At 49.4% G+C, this 20,556-nt stretch overlaps 3 protein-coding genes across 23 annotated transcripts; 2 read left to right on the top strand and 1 right to left on the bottom strand.

Annotated features, from left to right (window-relative positions):
• Positions 1-8: 8 nt before the first annotated feature.
• Positions 9-3,960, top strand: ZNF576 (zinc finger protein 576). Of its 19 annotated transcripts, none has more exons than XM_066271895.1 (4): positions 9-195; positions 957-1,055; positions 2,763-2,819; positions 2,913-3,960. In XM_066271895.1, the coding sequence occupies exons 1-4, from the start codon at positions 84-86 to the stop codon at positions 3,338-3,340; spliced, it is 696 nt and encodes a 231-aa protein (XP_066127992.1). In that variant the 5' UTR covers positions 9-83; the 3' UTR covers positions 3,341-3,960. The 19 variants fall into 19 exon arrangements, 8 of the variants coding, with proteins under 8 accessions (XP_066127992.1, XP_066127993.1, XP_066127997.1 ...); XR_010730625.1 differs by lacking the exon at positions 9-195 and adding an exon at positions 209-836 and having other exon boundaries at positions 2,969-3,087; XM_066271900.1 differs by lacking the exon at positions 9-195 and adding an exon at positions 212-597.
• A 5,073-nt stretch (positions 3,961-9,033) lies between these two features.
• Positions 9,034-19,964, bottom strand: ZNF428 (zinc finger protein 428). 3 transcript variants are annotated; one of them, XM_066271907.1, is made up of 3 exons: positions 19,666-19,964; positions 16,145-16,346; positions 9,034-10,776 (listed from the first exon to the last, which is right to left on the bottom strand). In XM_066271907.1, exons 2-3 carry the CDS (start codon positions 16,218-16,220, stop codon positions 10,274-10,276), a joined length of 579 nt encoding a protein of 192 aa, XP_066128004.1. In that variant the 5' UTR covers positions 16,221-16,346; positions 19,666-19,964; the 3' UTR covers positions 9,034-10,273. The 3 variants fall into 3 exon arrangements, with proteins under 3 accessions (XP_066128004.1, XP_066128005.1, XP_066128006.1); XM_066271908.1 differs by having other exon boundaries at positions 19,685-19,964; XM_066271909.1 differs by lacking the exon at positions 19,666-19,964 and adding an exon at positions 19,557-19,662.
• On the top strand, positions 13,376-14,588 carry SRRM5 (serine/arginine repetitive matrix 5). Its single transcript, XM_066264861.1, is given in 6 exon segments — positions 13,376-13,429; positions 13,431-13,488; positions 13,491-13,574; positions 13,577-13,730; positions 13,732-14,199; positions 14,201-14,588. Coding segments are annotated over 6 exon segments (1,206 nt in total).
• Positions 19,965-20,556: the final 592 nt, after the last annotated feature.

Below are 20,556 nucleotides of genomic sequence, written 5' to 3'. Positions count from 1 at the left end.
ACCTGACGTCACTCCTCTTAGAAGGGGGTGTGTCTTGGAAGCCTGATCTCAGGGACACAGCCCCTTTGCAGCGCCTGCGCAGAATGGCCCCAGGGCGCTTGCTTCCCAACTCCAGCTGCCGCAGGACCTTGAACAATGAGGAGGCAGAGCGCCTGCGCACCAGGAGCGCCAAGCACACCTGCGCAGTGAGCTTAGGTCTGTACGGTAGGAGTTGCTCGTAACGTCATCACAACGCACCCTATTTTAGAGAAGGACCCTTCCCAATATTGAGGACCGAGTGGGCATGACTCCATTACTGCCGGATGGCAGTCTAGGATCTCGGCTTCCAGAGGTTCATTAGGCCGAAGGGCGTGGAAACCACCTGGACGTTGGGACTCGGTGGGCCCTACTCTGCTTCCCTCGGGTGGCGGCGCTGTGACCAGCGACAGGAGCAACCAAAGGCAGCCTACTGCTGTTTTGAGAAAAGCAGAGGCCTGGGCCCCCGGCCTGAGAAGAGGAGAGCCTAGGGCGGTGCTTGAGGCTACCGACACAGCCGCTGAAAGCAGTCGTGGGAGGCGGGGGCTCTGGTGACAGAGGAGCTACAGTATGTCAGAGAAGGTTGTCCACCGGGAAGACGGGGGCTAAAGCGTGGGTACCACTACCTACCTCAAGACACGTGGGAGAGACGGGGATGAGGATGGTGTCAAAGATCAACGGTTCTGCGCTCTAAGTTCAGGGAGCTAGTTTGATGTAGGTCTTAGATTTCACACAGGTGAGATGGCCCTAAAAAGAGTCACAAACCCAGAGAATTGAAGCTTTTGGGAGAGTTGAAGCTTCTCTAGTGAGAGCTCTATCAGGTTAGAGTTCGAGGAGATGGTATCTCGGGTGGGTTGAAGGCTGTTTAGGGGGCTAAGGCTGGCGACAGATGAGCGACTTCATCTTATTTACTATTCTATCATGCATGCTCTTGACCAAAGGGGTCCTAGTCACCATGGAGGACCGGCTTCCCAAAGAGACCATGGAGCAGCAGGATTCGTCCAAAGAGAGGAGTCCCCGCAGTAAGGGAGTCGACATCTGTGAGTACCGCTGGCCAGAGGGTGGGGTGCAGGAACTGATGCTAAAAGGTTTTCTATAGCATTTCAATGTCCAAGACAGTTAGGGAGGTGCCCTTCCAGGAAAGGCTACTCTCCATTCTTACCCTTATTAGGCTCAGATGTACCCATCCTGGTTTGTCCACAGAAGTCTGAATGGAATGCAGTTCAGAGAGACAAAGTGGCATCCAGAGACTTGGGAGTAGGAAACAGCAGAGACCAGGAGAGGAGCCCCAAAATTCCAGTTCCACCCTGTCCCAGACTTGCAGTGCAACTTGGGCCTTGATTCCCTATCAGTCAAAAGGGGTTGGCATTACGCACCCCACAGGGCTGCAGTAACAGCAGAAAAAAGGGAAGGTTGAGGGTAATGAAGGTAGCCATTTTGACATAATAGCATCAGCTCCTACTGAGTACTATTAGTACATGTGCTAAGCCATTGCACTAGTTATCTTGGTTCAGTCCTCCTAAAATTGGTTTTGTCATTTTCAGATGAGGGAACTGAGGCAGAGAGGTTAAGTATTTGTAACAATGACAGCCAGGGTCAGTGCCCTCCAGCCGAAGACCCTTAGGAACACATCTGTAGTCACTGCACTGAGGAAGCACACACATCATAGGGGCACCTCAGTGAGTGTTACAAAGGACTGATTATAGTTTGGGTTTGTGGTAGGTGATTCTGCAGAGGGTCCAAGGAAGAGGGGTTTTGCTCTGGATTGGATGGGGCTAGGAAGCAGGGCAACTCTATGGCTGGCTATCTTATTAAATTTATCTAGAAGGTAGAGGAACAAAACAAGGCACAAACTGTGACTGGGAAAGCAGCAGCTACGCGTATTAGCCAGGACAGGGGGCGTCTGGTCATTTTTTAATTTTTTTTTTACAGAGACAGAGAAAGAGTCAGAGGGATAGAGGGATAGACAGGGACAGACAGATAGGAACCGAGAGATGAGAAGCATCAATCATTAGTTTTTTGTTGTGCATTGCAACACCTTAGTTGTTCATTGATTGCTTTCTCATATGTGCCTTAACCGTGGGCCTTCAGCAGACTGAGTAACCCCTTGCTCAAGCCAGCGACCTTGAGTCCAAGCTGGTGAGCTTTTGCTCAAACCAGATGAGCCCACGCTCAAGATGGAGACCTCGGGGTCTCGAACCTGGGTCCTCAGAATCCCAGTCCGACGCTGTATCCACTGTGCCACCGCCTGGTCAGGCATGTGGCTTATACAATGTTAATGTTGTATCTGTGTTCAGATGCTATTATGGCATGGTCTTGATTGTCAGTGTGGCCTTGTTTGAGGATGGTCTGTGAAATTTATACTCGACAGAATGCCAAAGTCTGGGAGTGCCAAGCCAGCTTCTGGCTGGGGGGCTGCTTTTCTCATTTTTAATAATCAGTAAACCATTGTATAAAGTGTGCTAAGCACTTTATATAAACTCATTGATTTATTTATTGCTTACAACAGCCCTCACAGGTAGATACTGATACGGTTATGACCCGATTTTCCAGAGGAGAAAACTGTTGTACTTTCCTGGGAAGTAGCAGAGCCGGTGTGGCTCCAGAGGCTGTGCTCTAATCACACAGCTCTATTGGAAGGACAGACTCCTGGGTTCCAGTCCTGGCTCCATTTCATTTCCTAACCTCACCACTGTGGGCAAGTTGCCTAACTTTTCTGAGCCTCAGTCTGCTCATCCATAAAACAGGTCCAATAATAATTTGCCTGTACTGCTGTCCAGCCCTGACATACAGCCCGGCACAAAGTAAGCATTGAATTGTTCACTGTTGGCGTGATTCTGGGGCTTGGGACTGGAAACTGTTGCTGCCCTTCCCCGACCTCTCCCCACGTCCCTCAGGCCATCTGGGGCCCCCGCAGTGCACCCGCTGCCTCATCACCTTCGCCAATTCCAAGTTCCAGGAGCGTCACATGAAGCGGGAGCACCCAGCGGACTTCGTGGCCCAGAAGCTGCAGGGGGCTCTCTTCATCTGCTTCACCTGCGCCCGCTCCTTCCTCTCCTCCAAGGCCCTGATCGCCCACCAGCGCAGCCACAGTCCTGCCACCAGGCCCTCCCTGCTGGGTGCACCCACCACTGCCCAGCCCACCTTCCCCTGTCCTGACTGTGGCAAAACCTTTGGGCAGGCCACTTCTCTGAAGCAGCACCGCCAGGTGCATGAGGCCTGCACCCCTCCTGGCCCCTTTGCCTGCACTGAGTGTGGTCAGGACTTTGCTCAGGAAACTGGGCTACATCAACACTACATCCGGCATGCCCGTGGGGAGCTCTGAGTGCAGCTTCAGCCCTCCGCAGGGCAATGGGGGCTTTGTGGCTGGTGGGACCCACCTCTGATATGGGATGAGTCCTGGGAGGAATTTGATTCCCACTCTGAAAAGACAAAGGGCTCCTAGAGGACCCAGAAGATGCTAATTTAGATCTTCAGTCTTTGGAAAACAGAAAGACTTTCGGGAAATAGTGAAATCAGACAATAATGAGATCTTTTGTTTAAAAATAAATAAAAAATGAGTGGCCCTGGCTGGCTAGCTCAGTTTTTTAAGAGTGTTGTCCCAAAACGACAAGGTTGTGGGTTCGATCCTGGTCAGGGTACACACAGGAAGCAACCAAAGAATGCACAACTGAGTTGAACAACAGATGAATACTTCCCTTCCCCCTCCCCTCTTTCCCTTCTTCTCTAAACAAAAAACAATAAAAATTAAGCCCTGGTCAGATAGCCTGGTTGGTTGGAGCCTCATTGGAGCATTGTTCCGGAGCACTAACATTGCTGGTTCAATTTCCCGGCCAGGGCACATACAGGAGTAGCTCCGTGTTCCTGTCTCTCTCTCTCTCCTGCCCCCCCCCAAAGAAAAACAAAAGTATTTGTACCTCCCTCATTCCCAATTAAATAATTTGAAATCACAAGTAGCTGTGGATTGTGTAATCATCTTTAATTCCTCTGAGATGGAAATCGGCTACAGGAGCAAACTGCCCTGGATTTGTGCCTGAATGGCGGCAGGCAGGCAAGCTGTTGCTGGCCTGTAACGCCACCAGGCGGCTCCCAGACATACAGCAGCTTGGGCTTTGGGGGATGAGCAGCAAAGTGAGGAGCTGTAGTGAGTCACGTGACAATTACAGTTCAAGTCCTTGTCTCCTCCCCACCCTCTGCAAGCCTTTCCCCCTTGAGGGGCCATGGCACTGGGTGGCTTTACCCCCTCCCCTGATGAATTACTGCCCATTTAAATAACTTTAGGTACCATCTATTGATGGAATATTTTTTATATGTGTAGGTGAGATAGCACAAACAAACAGAAATCATATCTAAAGATGGAAAAGCTCTACATTAGGGTATCTAAACAAGGAACTCCGGCTTTTCAGCAGGAATTCCCAGGCTACATAAGTAGGGCATGAGTTGGAGGAGCTCAGAGCAGAGCCGGCCTGGCCCTGTGAGAAAAGTGGTTTGGGATCCCACAGAGATACCTTCTGTTTCCTGTCGTATCTGGCCAATATTGGGCGACTTCCCATTAAGATCCTATTTTCAACTCTGGAAAAGCTCACCCTCAGCTGAATTCCACGAGGCTAGTTTTACTCCCTTGCATTAACTGCCCTGCCCCTAGAGTAAAATCAAAAGGTTTCACTCCCTTGTACTGATGCTCTGTATACAATAATCATAGACTCATTTAAATTGAGGGATGTTTTGGCCTGACCTGTGGTGGCACAGTGGATAAAGCGTCGACCTGGAAATGCTGAGGTCGCCGGTTCGAAACCCTGGGCTTGCCTGGTTAAGGCACATATGGGAGTTGATGCTTCCAGCTCCTCCCCCTTCTCTCTCCCTCTCTCTCTCTCCTCTCTAAAAAAAAAATAAATAAATAAAAATAAATTGAGGGATGTTTTTAAAGCCCACAGGTGGGATGGACATGGTAGAGAAGAATGATTGCTGTCTCTCAATTTTTAGCTAGGCGCAAAGTGGGTGCAAAGACCACATTTCCTAGATTCCCTTGCAGCTAGCGGTGGCCATGTGACTGAGCTCTGGCTAACTTCCTGGGTAGCATCCTCAAACTTCAGGAAGGGACATGCCTTTCCTCCACCCTGCTGCCCAGAAATGGACAGGGTATCCAGCCATCTTGGACCATGAGAGCAATAGGTGGGAAGGTGGAGCAACAAGATAGCAGGAGTCAGGGTCCCTGGTCAACTCCATGCAGCAGAGCCATCATATTAGCCCTAGAACACCAACTTTTTACCTTGTTTAAAATGCCGTGTGTCCCTGTTGCATGCAGCATAATCTACAGCTTAAAATGGGTCTGCAAAATACAGCAAAATCTAGCCTGTCTCCTGGTTTTGCAAACAAATTTTATTGGAACAATTCTTTATTGTTCATTGACACATTATGTGTGGCTGTTTTCACATAGGACAGCAGATATGCATGTCTGGCCAACCAAGCCTGAAATAGTCACCATATTGTCCATTACAGTAAGCTTGCCATCCCCTTCTCTAACTAGTAGACATACAACCAACTCTGAGCCTGGATGCAGGATTGTGCCCTGGGAAATACCTCTAGCAGGAATGTGCATGTAGGCGCTGGGCAGTGCTAGCTAGCTTGGATCTTTTTCCTGGGGTGACTTATGGGGAAACTGGTTTAAGGTCAGTGGGCCAAAAATTTTCCCAAGATACTAACTTCACTAAAGTCAAACATTTCCTCTGGCACCTGGAGAAAGTCCAGGCATTTCTGAGCCAGGCTTCACACCACTCCACAGCCCCCCCCCCCCCCCCCCCCCCCCCGCCGCCCACGCCTAAGATCTAATCCCCTGCACTCTCTCAAGACAGACCGCTGCCTGCCCAAGCGCTCCCTTGGCTTCCTGTTCTCTCTACACTCTGCAGATGTCATAGATTCTCAAGATTTTAAATAGCACCACTGGTGACACCAAAATCTTTATTTTTAGCCCAAACCTCAGACGCCCCCACATGAGATCATAGCCACCTGAATGCCAAATGAGAGTCGCAACTTAAATAAATCACCATGACTCCTGCACCCCCCTACCTCCACAACTGCCATCTCGTTACTATGATACCCTCTACTTCTAAACTCCTGAAGGATCTGATTCCTTCTCCCCCAGCCCTCCTCTCCTACCAGACTGTCATTTATTTAAAACCTTCCAAAGGCATCCCATAAATAACTTCCAAAGACCTTATCCAGACCCACAAAACCCAACAATGACTGAGCCCCAGCCCACTAAGCAATCTCCACTCCCTCCTTGCTGTCTTCTTCACTGCTCTCTGGACACATGCCAGGTTGGCTTCTGCCTCAGAGCCTTTACATTTAGTGTCCCCTCTGCCTGGAGCGCTTTTACCTAGAACTTTGCAAGCCACCTCCTCAGAGAGGTCCTTCTTGACCTGACTGGCTAAAGTAACACCTCCAACCCTTCCCCTGATTTAATTTCTTCCCAGCATTCTTTAACACCTGGAATTATCACACTTATTTCATTAATCTGTGTCCTTATGTTGGAATCCAAGCTCCTGAGGGCAAGTGTCACACCTTCCTCATTGCTATATCCCTAGCCCTTAGGACAATGCTTACCAAGGAAATTAAAAAAAAAAAAAAAAGCGCTCTGACTACGTGTGTTTGCCTACTGCCTCGGCCTCCAGCTTGCCTAGGAGAGCTGGCTTCCTTAAATTTTGCCCATGAGAGGCATGGGCAGAAGGACGGTAGGAGGAGGGGAAAAGGGCCTCACCTTGTTTTGGGCTCCTTCCTGTACCCTTCCATTTTCACATAAGGCACTATGCCCCTCTGGAGGGTTAAGCACCAGCAGCACGTGGCCTGCCCTCCAAGCACCTGATTGGGTTCTGGTAATCTCACCTCTCTTTCTGTATCCCAGTGGTAGAGGGAGACTTTTTCACGCTTGCACTCCCAGCCTTCTAACACTTGTGTGACCAATTCCTTGTACTAAATCCTCTCTTTGGAATTCCTAGCTTGATTTCCATACTGACAGGGCCCAGAGGAATGGAATACCCCTCTGGCAGCAAATGGGATCTCTCTTGATTTCCAGTCTCTCAGGATCCTTAGAAATTTTTGCAAACAAATGGATAATTCCCTACATCTGTGCTTAGAAAGAAAGCCTTGTGTTAGGGCAGAAGAGGGCTTATACATGCTGCCCAGGAAATAAATTCCAACCACCGGTTGTTTTAATGGGCTGTGCATTTCTGCTTTAATGATTCTAAGATTCAATGATACTAAGCTATAGTAGGTATGAAAGTCTCAGTGAATAAATGCCCGGTTCTGAGATTTGGAGCTTCTGGGATGAAAAGTACAAGTTTTGAAGATGCTTTGGACTAAGATCCTGTAACAGGCATCAAATGCAGATGCTCTTTGGGGCCAAACAGGTAACAATAAATCAGTGATGTAAACAGGTGTGAGGGAGGTCCAGATATCAGATGACAAGGACTGGGCACATGGCAGGAAATGCCTCATTAACAATAGTAACCCTTACTCAGCTCCAGCAAATTATTGTCCCATAGGATTTTGGGTTCAGCAATCTAGAGCTCACAATTTTTCAAAAGAAACCAGAAACCTCCAGTTCTATGTGAAATTTGCCCACTTTTAAATGTTCATAACCAATATGATTTTAAAAACCTCAGTAACTCTGTTGAGACCAAATACACAAGTCAGATGGTAGCTGGAGACAGCCAGACTACCATTTCCGCTGTGTGGTTTCAGGGCTAAGAACATGTGCCTCTACTCTGCTGTCTGGAATCAAACCTGGGCTCTGCTAGTTACTTGCTGTGACCTCTAGGGCAGTGATTTAAAACCTTTTTTGAGCCGCGGCACATTTTTTACATTTACAAAATCCTGGGGCACACCACCTACCAAAGTGACACAAAATGACACTCTAACACAGTACATATTATACATACAGTTAATAATATAATTTCTAAATGTATTTATACTCACACCTGACCATGTGTCACGGCACACTGGTTGAAAAACACTGCTCTAGGGGATAACTCGAATTCTCCGTGGTCCATTCATAACAGCTGTAAAATGATCAGGATTGCAGACCCCATGCCTCTAAGGATTACGACTCAGACTGAGAGAGCCAAGGTCAGCATAAATGGTCTACGTGGCCTGGCCCTCTGCTCCCTGTAACCTTGACTTTCTTCCCTGCCTTCCTCAGCAACAGCCTCTTGGCCGTGTGCTCCACCACAAACACACCAAGCAAGCCCCCACCTCTGTTTTTTTTTTTTTTTTTTTAATTTTTTATTTATTTATTCATTTTTAGAGAGGAGAGAGAGAGAGAGGGAGAGAGAGAAACAGAGAGAGAGAAGGAGGGAGGAGCTGGAAGCATCAACTCCCATATGTGCCTTGACCAGGCAAGCCCAGGGTTTCGAACCAGCGATCTCAGCATTTCCAGGTCGATGCTTATCCACTGCGCCACCACAGGTCAGGCCCCACCTCTGTTCTTGCTGTTCCCACATATCGCTGCAAGGTCCACTCCTTCCCTCCTCTAGATCTCTGCACTGATGTCACCTTTGCAGAGAAGTCTTCCTGACCACCCTATTTGGAACTGTTTCTTATACTTAGACACACACACACACACGCGTGTCTCCCCACACCCCTCCCCAGCACTTACTACCTTCTAACAGTATATATTTTATATTTTACATAAGCATCTAATGAAGTGCTGTCTTTTCCAGTATAACATCCACAAAGGCAGTTATCTTTGTTCCTCATGTTCCCTCCCTATTCCCAGCTTCCCAAATAGTGCCTGCATCTCAGAGGTGCTCAAAAAATTGTTAAATGAATGAGTAAATAAGTAAAAGTCCCTACCTCATAAGAATCCGAGGCGATTGTCCATGTAAAGCGCTTAGCCCAGGGCCTGGTCCGCTGTGAGCGATGACTTAATGATGGCCATTACGGTAATTCAGGTTCTATTCTCGAACGTTCTTAGTTGCCAAGCTTCTATGAGTTAACACACGTAAAGCGCCTTAGAACAGGGCTTGGCACACAGTAAATGCTCAGTAAATGGTAGCTATCATTATAATTAGACTTCTATTTTCAAAGCAGCTTTGGTGCCAAGCTTCTGCAAATTAGCACTTCCCATCTCAAGAGCGAGAGCCAAAGTTGGCACGAGGCTGTAAGGAGCTGGCCCTGTGTTCCCCGCCAGTCTCATCCCTCCAGCTCTGCCCTTCCTCACTCTGCTCCAGCGTCTCTGGCCTTTCAGGTCGACTCCTGCCTCCTTCCACCTGGAATGTGTTCCGTAGACATGCGAGGCCCCCCCCCCCCCTTCAGTCTGTCAGCACCCCAGGAAAGGCTATACTATTTAAAGTTGCAACCCCTTTCCACAACTAGGCTCCCTTCCCCACTTTATATTTCTCCACAGCGTCACCGCTATCCAGCACGTGCTCTGTCCACCTTGCTTAACTGCCTGTCCCCGCCAAGGGCCCCTTTCTGCTTCCATGCGAGCTCCATGAGGACAAGGATGTTATTTTATTCACAGGCATACTCCCAGTGCTTAACATACAGGTCCTCAAAAGGTGTTCGTGAAATGAATTAATGGATCACCGTCCCTACCGCAGTTATTCTGAGGACCTGAGGACCTCATGCAAATAAAATGCAGAACTCTGTAAGTGCTAGGAAAGTGGCAACTGAGATTATAATTAAGGTTCTATTTTTATAAGTTCCTAGATGCACAACTTGTGTGAGTCAACACATAGAAATCTTTTGGACCAGCACTTAGCACCTAGGAAGCACCCAGAACATGTAGCTATGACTATAGAAGCCAGACAGAGAAGGGCTGCTTGCTAACCCGAAACACTCACCCTGGACTATTATGTGAGCGAGAGACAAAATTCTGTTGTGTTTGAGTCTGTCATCAGGGGGTCTATAAGTAAGTACACGGAAACCACACTGAACGTGGCGTTTAGTAAATGTTAATTTCTAGGCAACAATGATCCTAAAGTTCCCCCATGAAGGAGCCGAGGGGGGGATGAGGGGTAGATGAATGCCCAGGCACATGCCTCACATACTAAAGCATAAACACACATACACACACACACAACACACACTGGACCGACACACACAGAATTCAGCTTTTATTCTGGCCTTCACACATCTACTGCTAAGACAACACAGATCGGCAGAACCCCGTCCCCAGGTCCATTTAAAACCCAATTTCCTCAGCCCCCTCCTCCCACCCCACCCCTTCTTGCCAAGCTCCCTGGGTTGGGGGCTCTGCCTACACTTCACCCCGGGCATGCAGCATGAAGTGCCCATGCAGCTCCCCGAGGTTGTCGAAGGAATCCTCGCACTCTGTGCAGTGGTAGGTGCCCTCCTCGTCCTCCTCCTCGTCCTCCTCCTCCCTCCCAGCCGGTAGGCCCTCCCCAGCCTGGGGCGGCTCTTCCTCTTCCTCCCCAAGGACCCTGCCTTCGGGGGCTGGTGTTTCCTGGGGGGTGGCAGCAGGACAGCAGAGCCGGCAGGGTGGGGTGCCTGGTGTGGCCTCCCCAAGGGGCGAGCGGCCACAAAGCTGGCAGGGCTGGGCTGGGGGGCCTGAGGGCTGGGCTGCACGGGGGGCCCGTCGGGATGGGCCCCCCCGGCCCCCGCCCAGGCGCTGCTTCACCTTGTAGCCAGGGTCATATTCAGGATCATCAGTGGTCTCCTCTTCCTCCTCCTCCTCATCTTCTTCCTCTTCGGAGTCCGGCTCTGAGAGTGTGTATTCTGAGTCAGAGGAATGTTCAGGGCCTGTAGGGGGGTGGGTAGGGAAAGACAGAGGCATCAAAGTACAGAGGGCTGTGCCCAGTGGCTGTCCCCTCCCCGAGCCCCATTCAGGCTTGCCACCAGATGGAGAGGGTGGCCTGGGCACAACTATGCTCTTCCCACCAGATGGCTCTCCATCACGTAGAACAGGGCCTGGCACACAGTAGGTGCTCAGTGTCTGCACGGCAGGTAAATGAAAATCTTGCAGGAACTGTATCTTAGGGAGTTCATAAGGACAAAATAGGAGTAAAAGTAGGAATAGCAAAAATAGCAGCAGCAGCGTCCATCACTTTTGGAAGAGGCCCACTGTCATGTATTAACTCACTAATGCTTATAGCAACCCCGTGAGGGATGCATGTTTTTCTTCCTAAGTGAAAAACAGAGAAACCGAGGCACAGAAGTAAGGCCTCCAGTCACACAGCTCTTACAGGGAAAGCTAAGTATGGGCGATGACCTATGCTGGATCATTTTAGGGAGACAAACATTTGTACAAGTATTTAACAAAATGAAAATACACAGTATATATGTATTTTGATATACTTTTAAAAATATATATATCTATGTGATTTTTATATAGTCATGTGCCGCTTAATGACAAGGTATGTTCTGAGTAATGCATCATTAGGCAATCTTGTGTGAACTTTACAAAGTGCACTTACACAAATCTAGACTGCCTAGCTTCCTTGCTACACACCAGGCTACTGCTCTGTGGGGAGAAAAAAATAATTTTCCCTCTACCCTTCTGAGTTCTTGGCTGAGACATCCCTGTAATAAAGACACTCACAAGAGAAAAGTCTAGTAATACATATTGCACCCTTGACCCCATACACAGAAGAGACTCAGGAAAACTAACTCACCAAAAAGGCTGAAGGCAATACCTTAAACACCTTCTTCAGTTGAAGACACAGACCTTGGGGGTGGGGGAAGTCAGCTGGCAGATTACAGAAAGAGCAGCAACCAAGGGTTAGGTTGTTACACAGATTTAAGCCGCTGTCTTCTGCAGTGATCAGAGTTTCTGGAGATAAAGTCACCCCCCTCCTGGTACTTAAAGGAGACAGCTTTACAAATGGAGATTTCCCTTACAAATGTAAATACCTTTTATAAAGAGTAACTTCCAGTTGGTTTATAAAGCTTCTCCCATGACTACTGTTCTTGAAAATAACCGGCCTAAAATAATCCTTATGCTAAAGAGACTTACAGTTGACCCTTGAACACTAAGAGGGTCAACTGAAAAATCCCTAGTTATGAATGAGCCTGAGCCGACCTGCGTTGGTCAAGAGTTAATTGTATTTGGCGGTGACAAATTCTGTTCCCCTACAGCTCCTAGGCCACACAGCACAGCATGTTACTGTACGGAATACTGTAGGCAGCTGTAACACAGTGGAATCTGTGTAATGCACTGCGCTACATCTGTGGCTCGATGTCACTAGGCCATAAAGATTTTTCACCTCCATTATAATCTTATGGGACCAAAGTGTGATTATGTAGTGCATGGTATATATAAATATCTAGTTAAGTGAATTAAAAGATGTGTTAGGTATAGATATAGTACTGTGGATTCATGCATATGAAGGACATGCTTAGGACAAGTTTAGGTTGAAAAAAAAAAAATTAAAGTCCAAGCACAGGAAAGGGTGGTATCAGCAGTCACTATGGGAGGTGCCCACACCAGCAGTGGTCCAGGAGGGAAGAGTCGCCACTTTGGTGGCTGTGTGGGAATACGGGCTTCTGCAGGTGCAGTGGCGGAGCCTGCCAAAAGTATCCTCTAGGACTGTACCAGCCTTGCCTGCGTTCCTCCTGGCAGCCCAGAGGGACCCTATTACAATGGGGCCAGCCACACCTCACTCTTCACTGTCCCTCCACACCCCAGGCACACACCCACCTCAGGGCCTTGCCAGCTTTTCTGGAGATGGACCAAGGCTTGCTCCTGCCCTTCTGCCACATCTCTGTGTGAGTGATACCTTCTCAGGGACACCTGATCACTGTGTCTAACCAGCAATCCCTACCCAGCACTCTGTGCCCCTAACACTTGCTTTATTTTTCTCCTCAACTTACTTTATACAACATCTACTTGTGCATTTATTAACTGCCCCCCAAAGCAAGGACTTTGTCTGACTCATTGCTTGGGTGGCCCCAAGCCCAGTTCTCCCTCCTCCAGGTCTTGGCCTCTGCTCTTCTCCCAGCTGGGGCCACCTTTCCCATCTCTAGCAGCAAACTCCTGCTCCTCTCTAAGGCCCCAGCTCCTAACTCACCTTCCCAGGCAGCCAGTGTCTCTCTCCTCGGGGCCCCGCTAACACAACTTGACCACCTAAGCAGTGACTATGTGGGTCTGGAGGCTGGAGACTCCTGGAAGGTAGGAGACCTGGCCCTGGTCTATGCCCCAGCCATGCTGAGCCCAAGTTAGCCTTAGGAGACATTTGCTGAATGGCTGTGAAACAGAGGAAACATCTCTGGCTTGAGATAGGGTCCACCTTCTTTATCCTCCTACCTCTGACTCATCCCACCTACCCTCCAGGGTCTTCAATGCCACTGACTTCATGCAGTTGGCCGTGAAAGGTGGTCATCCAGGGCTACCAGGTCTTTCATGTCCACTATGACTTCCAGGATCATAAGCCCTTTTGCACCCATTATGCCTTCTCACATCTACAAGATCCTCAGAGTCCAGCACGTCCCTGGCACCTACTGGAGCCTTGATGCCATGGGGTCTTCTAAGCCTCCTTCCTCTTTTAAGACCACTAAGTCAGCAGTGCTCAACTGCTCTCCAGTGCCCATTAAGCCATCAACGGCCCCAACTCGGTCATGGGCCCAAGCAGTTCGAAGTCCAACAAACGGGAAAGTACAACGACAGCTCCTTCTTACTAGTCCAGCAGCAGGGCAAGAACACCCAGCAAAGCCAGCACCGACACCAGGGCCAGCAAAGCTGGCAAGGCTGGGAAGATGCCATCCGCGGAAGGGCGCACATAGCAGGAGCCAAACTCCTGGCAGAAGGGGAAGCCGCAACTCTGAGGGGTCACCTGGCAGGGCCAGCACATCCCGCAGGATGAAAACTCAGGGTGCCAAACAAGGTACAACCAACAGGGTAAGAACTACTTCTCAGCAAAAACAGAGTAGGAGGAAGAGTTAGAGCAGGCCAAGAACCAACAGGCAGGAAAGGAGTGAGAGCCAGCCTAGACACACGAGCAGAGAGAAGAGTGACAGCCCACCAGAAGCCTTGGGTGTAAGGAAGAGTTCCAGGCTGGCTAAAACCCCCAACAGGGCAAAGAGTTATAGCCCCACCAGAACTCCCTTTGAAAACGTAGGTTAGAGCCAGTCTCCATCATCACGGAGGAGAGTCAAGAGTTCTAGTCAGATGATCATCTTTAGCAGGGAACGAAGTTACAGCCCAAATGAAGTGTCCAGCATGGTCAAGTTACAACCAGGGTAGTGCACCCAGCAGGACTCGAAGTCACAGCCAGTCTAGCACCTCCAGCGGGACCCGAAGTCATAGCCAGTCTAGAACACCCAGAAGGGCAAAAAGTTGCAGTTGGAAGAGGACCCACAGCAGGATGAGAAGTGACAGTTGGAAGAGAAATCATAGTAGGTCAAAGAGTTGTACCCAAACGGAAACTCCCAGCCAGATGAGAAGACACAGCCAGTCTAGAACCCACAGCAAGGAAAAAAGTCAGCACCAATCTAGAACCCCCAGAAGGGAAAGAAGTCACAACCAGTCTAGAAGCCCCAGCAAAGACGGTCACAGACCATTTAGAGCCCCCAGCAAGGAGTCTGGAAGCCCCAGTAAAGAGAGAGGTCACAGATGACTTAGAACTCCCAGCAAGGAGAGAGATCATGGCCGATTTGGAACCTCCAGCAAGGAAAGATTTCACAGCCAACCTAGAACCTACAGAAAAGTTATCACAGCCAATCTAGAACCTCTAGCAAGGAAAGAGATCACAACAGATCTAGGAGCTCCAGAATCCCTAAAAAGGAGAGAGATCACAGTCAATCTAGAACACCTAGAAAGGAGAGATCACAGCCAAGCTAGAACCTCTAGCAAGAGAGAACATAGCCAATCTAGAACCCCCAGAAAGGATAGCACTCACAGCCAGTCTAGAACCCCTAACAAGGAGATCAACTACAGCCAATCTACAACCTCCAGAAGTCTAAGCTGGAAAGGATCCCCTAGCAGGGCAGAAAGCCCCATTCTGAACAGAAAGCCTAGCGAGACAAGGCGCCATTCCCCCTCAAGATTCCCCAGTGGCTGCCTGACCAGGTGGTGGCGCAGTGGATAGAGCATCGGACTGGGATGCGGAAGGACTCAGGTTCGAGACCCCGAGGTCACCAGCTTGAGCGCGGGCTCATCTGGCTTGAGCAAAGAGCTCACCAGCTTGGACCCAAGGTCGCTGGCTCCAGCAGGGGGTTACTCGGTCTGCTGAAGGCCCGCGGTCAAGGCACATGTGAGAAAGCAATCAATGAACAACTAAGAAGTCGCAATGTGCAACGAGAAACTGATGATTGATGCTTCTCATCTCTCTCCGTTCCTGTCTGTCTGTCCCTGTCTGTAAAAAAAAAAAAAAAAAGATTCCCCAGTGGAACCTGACCGAGCAGTGGCGCAGTGGATAGAGCATCGGACTGGGATGCGGAAGGACTCAGGTTCGAGACCCCAAGGTCGCCAGCTTGAACGAGGGCTCATCTGGTTTGAGCAAAGCTCACCAGCTTGAGCCCAAGGTCGCTGGCTCGAGCAAGGGGTTACTCAGTCTGCTAAAGGCCCGTGGTCAAGGCACGTATGAGAAAGCAATCAATGAACAATTAAGGTGTCGCAATGTGCAATCAAAAACTAATGATTGATGCTTCTTTTTTTTTTTTTTTGCACCCCTCTGAAGCTGTAAATGGGGAGGCAGACAGACTCCCGCATGCGCCGACCGGGATCCACCTGGCACGCCCACCAGGGGGCGATGCTCTGCCCATCCGGGGCGTCGCTCTGTCGCGACCAGAGCCACTCTAGCGCCCGGGGCAGAGGCCAAGGAGCCATCCCCAGCGCCCGGCCATCTTTTGCTCCAATGGAGCCCCGGCTGCGGGAGGGGAAGAGAGAGACAGAGAGGAAGGAGAGGGGGAGGGGTGGAGAAGCAGATGGGCGCCTCCCCTATGTGCCCTGGCCGGGAATTGAACCTGGGACTCCTGCACGCCAGGCCGACACTCCACCACTGAGCCAACCGGCCAGGGCGATTGATGCTTCTAATCTCTCTGTTCCTGTCTGTCCCTGTCTATCCCTCTGTCTCTGTAAAAAAAAAAAAAAAAAAAAGATTTCCCAGTGCAGCCTCAATCCCAACCCAGGATGATATTCAAGCCAACACCACTACCACTAAGGCGACCTCACCTGGAGAGAGATCTTCATCATCTTCTTCCAAGCTGGCATAGCCCCCAGTCTCAGCTGGCTCGCGGGTCTCTGTCATGGCCAGAGGAGGGGATAGGAGACAGGAGCAGAGCAGCAGCTAGGCAGCGTCCCTCCTTGGCCAGCTTTCCACAGTCACAGTTCCGCACAAGTTCTCTGATGCAGGATGCCAGCAGGTAGAGGGATGCTGGACAGGGAAAGAAAAAGCCTGTGGTGACTCAATAAATTTTTACGTAGCATCTGCCTCCCCAGGCTCAGCTGTGTGCTTAGTGATGGGGGCAAGGCAAAGACGGCCTCAGCTCTGTCCCTGATTGCCTACTGGGCCTTGGCTGCAGGCCCTGTCCCTATACAGACCTTACTTTCCCAATCTGGGCAACAAAGCTGTTTGTAGTTCTTATTCAATGGGGTGGGAAAGGAAAACATTCCAAATATTTAAAGATGGGTACTGCCATGGGCATGAATCAGAACTGAAATTGGAACATGGTCCTATGCCAGGTATTAATCTGTTCCTGGACTATGGGAAAAGTGTGGGGTTGGGGGAGGATCCAAAGTGGCAGAAGAGGGTATGGATTACTTGGTGTAGTGATGATATACCAACCAGTCTAGAAGTATTTAAATATTTAAACTGGTACAGCTGTGCTAGTCTATGAATGTCAGCCCTAATTCTACATTAATTTATACCTTGGCAAGATAGTATCTAGGTCTGAATCCTAAATCTGCCATATTCTCACTGTGTAGCTTCAAGCAAAGGATCTAATTTCTCTAGCCTGTTTCCTTCTCGGTACAAAAAGGGCTTCCAGCACTTAACTCATGTATTCCTCATAACCACGCTGAAACAGATCATCTCCTTTGTACTGATGAAGAAACTGAGGCATAGAGATGATTAAGAAGTAGCTCAAAGTCACATTACCTGGTAGGCACATGAACTAAGATTTAAAGCCACATAATACTACCTCTCATAAAATGATCCCTCGGCTGAAAATGTTTTTCGGCGATTCAGTAGGTTCATTCATATAAATTGCTCACATATGTCAGGTACTCAATTAACAGTGGCTGTTTCTACTCCCACTTCTGAGTCTATAAACCTCAGCCATTCCAGACTTCTTCCTGTGCATGTCAGGACTTTTGACATCTTAGCAAATCTTGCTGTTCTTGTCTGGAATGTCCTCCTTCCCCCTTCTCAGCCTGGAGAACTTCTACTCACCCTCCAAAGCTCACCTACTACATAAGAACCTCTGTACTTCTTCCCAGCTCAAATACGACCCCTGCCTCTCTTAAGAAGCCTAACTCCTCTTTCTCTCACTCTTCACCAATACCTTCACACTCAACACTCACCTCCCACTGCACTTCCTAACTAGGAGAGCCAGCTAGGCAGAACAAATTAGTGAAGGTGCTGGCAGCCTCAGCTGCACCTCTTATATGCCAAAGCCTGTGCTGGACATTAGGTATACAATAGTGTAAAATACACATCCCTTCAAAGCCTGGAGGTCAAGTTTATTTTTATTTTTACTATTTTTGAGAGAGGCAGGGCGAGAGAGACAAGAACATCAAGCTGTTCCTGTCTGTGCCCTGACCAGGAAATCAAACCTGCAACCTCTGGGCTCTGGAACGATGCTTTACCAGTGGTAGGCAAACTGCGGCTCACGAGCCACATGCAGCTCTTTGGCCCCTTGGGTGTGGCTCAAAGGCCAGCTTAGGAGTACCCTAATTAAGTTAATAACAATGTACATACCTAGATCAGTTTAAGTTTAAAAAATATGGCTCTCAAAAGAAATTTCAATCGTACTGTTTGTTGACCACTGCTCTAACGAACCAAGCTATCCAGCCATAGCTTGATTTCTTTTTTATTTTCAGAGACAGGAAGAGACAGGGAGAGGGAAGGGAAGCATTCATTTGTTGTTCCACTCACTCATGCACTCATTGGCCCTGTCCAGTGATTGAACCCTCAACCTTGTTGGTTTGGGAAGATGCTCCTAACCAACTGAGCTTGGCCCTGCCAGGGCCAAGTTTAATGCTGGAGACTAAAGAGAAAAAAATTAGAACTGACCTCTAAAGGAGGCTGGGACATGGGAGGGGCTGGCATCAATAGCAGCAGAACTTACAAGACACTGGGATATGGGCTTTAAGGACAGAGAAAATTCACAATTGGCAGAGTACAGTTCTCATAATACTCTGTTTGCCTATAAGGCCTCATTTAATTTGGGAATTCTACTTTATGTCACGATAAGGTTACTAGATTTAGTCGCTAAAAACAGTTGATACCTAGTTAAATTTGAATTTTAGATAAACAAGTAATTAATAAATATACATAGTATGTTCCATGCAATATTTGGGGCATACATTTGTTTATCTGAAATCAAGGGCCTGACCTGTGGTGGTGCAGTAGATAAAGCATCCACCTGGAATGCTGAGGTCGTAGGTTCGAAATCCTGGGATTGCCTGGTCAAGGCACATACAGGAAACAACTACTAAGAGTTGATGCTTCCTGTTTGTTCCCCCTCTTTCTCAAAAAATCAATTAAAAAAAAAAAAAAGCCTGATCTGTGGTGGCATAACGGATAAAGCGTGACCTGGAACCGTGAGGTCACCAGTTTGAAAGCCTTGGCTTGCTGGGTCAAGGCACATATGGGAGTTGATGTTTCCTGCTCTTCCCCTCCCTTCTTTCTTTCTCTCCCCCCTCTCTAAAATGAATTTTTTAAAAAAAGTATTTCAACTGGCAGCCATACACTAGGAACAATGAAGACTTTCTATGAGATTACCTGGAGGCATTGCTCACCACTCAACCTACTCTTCTCCAAGTCCACATCACTCAAGGCCTCGTCCAGAACATTCTAGATGTCGGGTATAGGCATTCCTTGGTGCACAAGTCCCGTTACAGTAGTCAGACTGGCTCATGACTTTAGAGGGGCATAAAATGAGGCTCCCTCATTCCACGTGAACGAGACCCCACAATGTCCTGAGCCTCTAGCAATTCACTCCCAAGATGCCCTGCGTGAACATAATAGGCAACCCCCCCCCCAACAACAACAACACTAGGGTTAAAACACCAGACATTTTTTAGGGTTAAAAACCCAAACGTTACACGGCCTAATAAGGGCCAATCCCCATAATGTCCTGCGCAATTAATTCTTCCCAGGACGCCTCAGGACTGTAATGACCACCTTTCAAGATACTCTACGTCGAAGCACTCCAAGTTTCCAAGACACTCAGCTGAGGGTGTAACAAAAGGGGCCGGTTCCCCACAAGGCGCTAGACTAATCCTTATCAGAGTGCACTAGATCTATAGCGACTAGAGAACCGACTCCCACATGTTTAGGGCCGGGCGTCCCGTTTTCCCAGGATGCGCCAGGGCGCACGGAGTAGTCGTGTTGGGAAAGAAAGGGGAGCCTAGGTCTCACCCTCAAGCCATCACGGCCCAAGACCGCTGCCGGCTCCCCCGTGACGGGAGCCGTCACTCCCATCATGCAGCGGTGCCGTAGCGCCCGCTTCCCAGCATGCCCCGCGCACCTCAATCCCGGACCCTCACCGGCGAGGACGGCCCCCACTCCGGTTCGGCGGTGGCGGCGGCTGCACGCCTGGACGCGGCGCCTGCGCTGCAAGTACGATAGGAAGGAGCGCTAGGGCCGTGAAGAGCCTAGGGCGCTTGCGCACCGAGGTGGACCATTCCTAGCGCGCAGTGCGAAGAGGGGCTATCCAAGTCGGGCCATTCACGAGGCCTGCGCAGGGGGTTTCGGGCTTTGCCCCTCGCTGTCCGGGTTTACTTGGTACAACCCGCAACCCGATTGAACAGGACACTGCAGGGCTCGCGCGTGCGTGTGCGGAGCAGGAAAGCCCTTTATATAAGATGGGATGCGCTGGGGGTGGGGGAAGCTGCAGATTCCAAACCTGCTGCCGGTTTATTTGCATAATCTTAGCGCGGGACCCCGGGAGGCCTCGGGAGCTGAAAGAGATGATTTGCATATCCCCGGGAGAGGCCACTGATTAGCATTCGTGAGGCGGGGGGGGTGCGCCTGAACAAAGCGCGTATGCATAAGGACTGTGGAGTAACTTGAAGTAGGTAACCTTGGTTTAGTAGGGATCGATTTGCATCCCGAGAGACGGCTCAAGGGCCAGGACCCTTAACAATTCTCACAATTTCCCCCAGCCAGGATAAGTATTTACTGCTCTTTTATGTGCCAGGCCCTCTGCTAGCAGGCACTATGGTTTCCGCATTAAACAAGACATACCCGGCCCCTATCTTTACGGTGCCCCAGTGAAAGAAAAGATTCACATATGAGAACCACAACCCAGAGTGGTCAGACTTGGAATGAATGGAGCATAGGAAGCTGTGGGAGCCAGAGGAGGTGCCTGCTCCAGTCTGAAAAGGCTTTCAGGAGGTGATCTTTAAGCCAAGGATTG

Source organism: Saccopteryx bilineata, chromosome 3 (assembly GCF_036850765.1).
Source record: "Saccopteryx bilineata isolate mSacBil1 chromosome 3, mSacBil1_pri_phased_curated, whole genome shotgun sequence".
In the NCBI taxonomy this organism is placed as follows: Eukaryota; Metazoa; Chordata; class Mammalia; order Chiroptera; family Emballonuridae; genus Saccopteryx; species Saccopteryx bilineata.
The sequence above is the reverse complement of the archived record's forward strand: the minus strand, read 5'-3'. Positions and strand labels throughout refer to the sequence as shown.

Excerpts from the sequence above, each read along its gene's own strand:
- ZNF576 (XM_066271895.1), top strand. The coding sequence starts at position 84 with ATGGCCCCAGGGCGCTTGCTTCCCAACTCCAGCTGCCGCAGGACCTTG. Across the intron at positions 1,056-2,762 it reads CAGTAAGGGAGTCGACATCT|GTCCAATAATAATTTGCCTG; the intron begins GTGAGTACCGCT and ends TCCATAAAACAG. Across the intron at positions 2,820-2,912 it reads GACATACAGCCCGGCACAAA|GCCATCTGGGGCCCCCGCAG; the intron begins GTAAGCATTGAA and ends CACGTCCCTCAG.
- ZNF428 (XM_066271907.1), bottom strand. The coding sequence starts at position 16,220 with ATGACAGAGACCCGCGAGCCAGCTGAGACTGGGGGCTATGCCAGCTTG. Across the intron at positions 10,777-16,144 it reads TGATGAAGATCTCTCTCCAG|GCCCTGAACATTCCTCTGAC; the intron begins GTGAGGTCGCCT and ends ACCCCCCTACAG.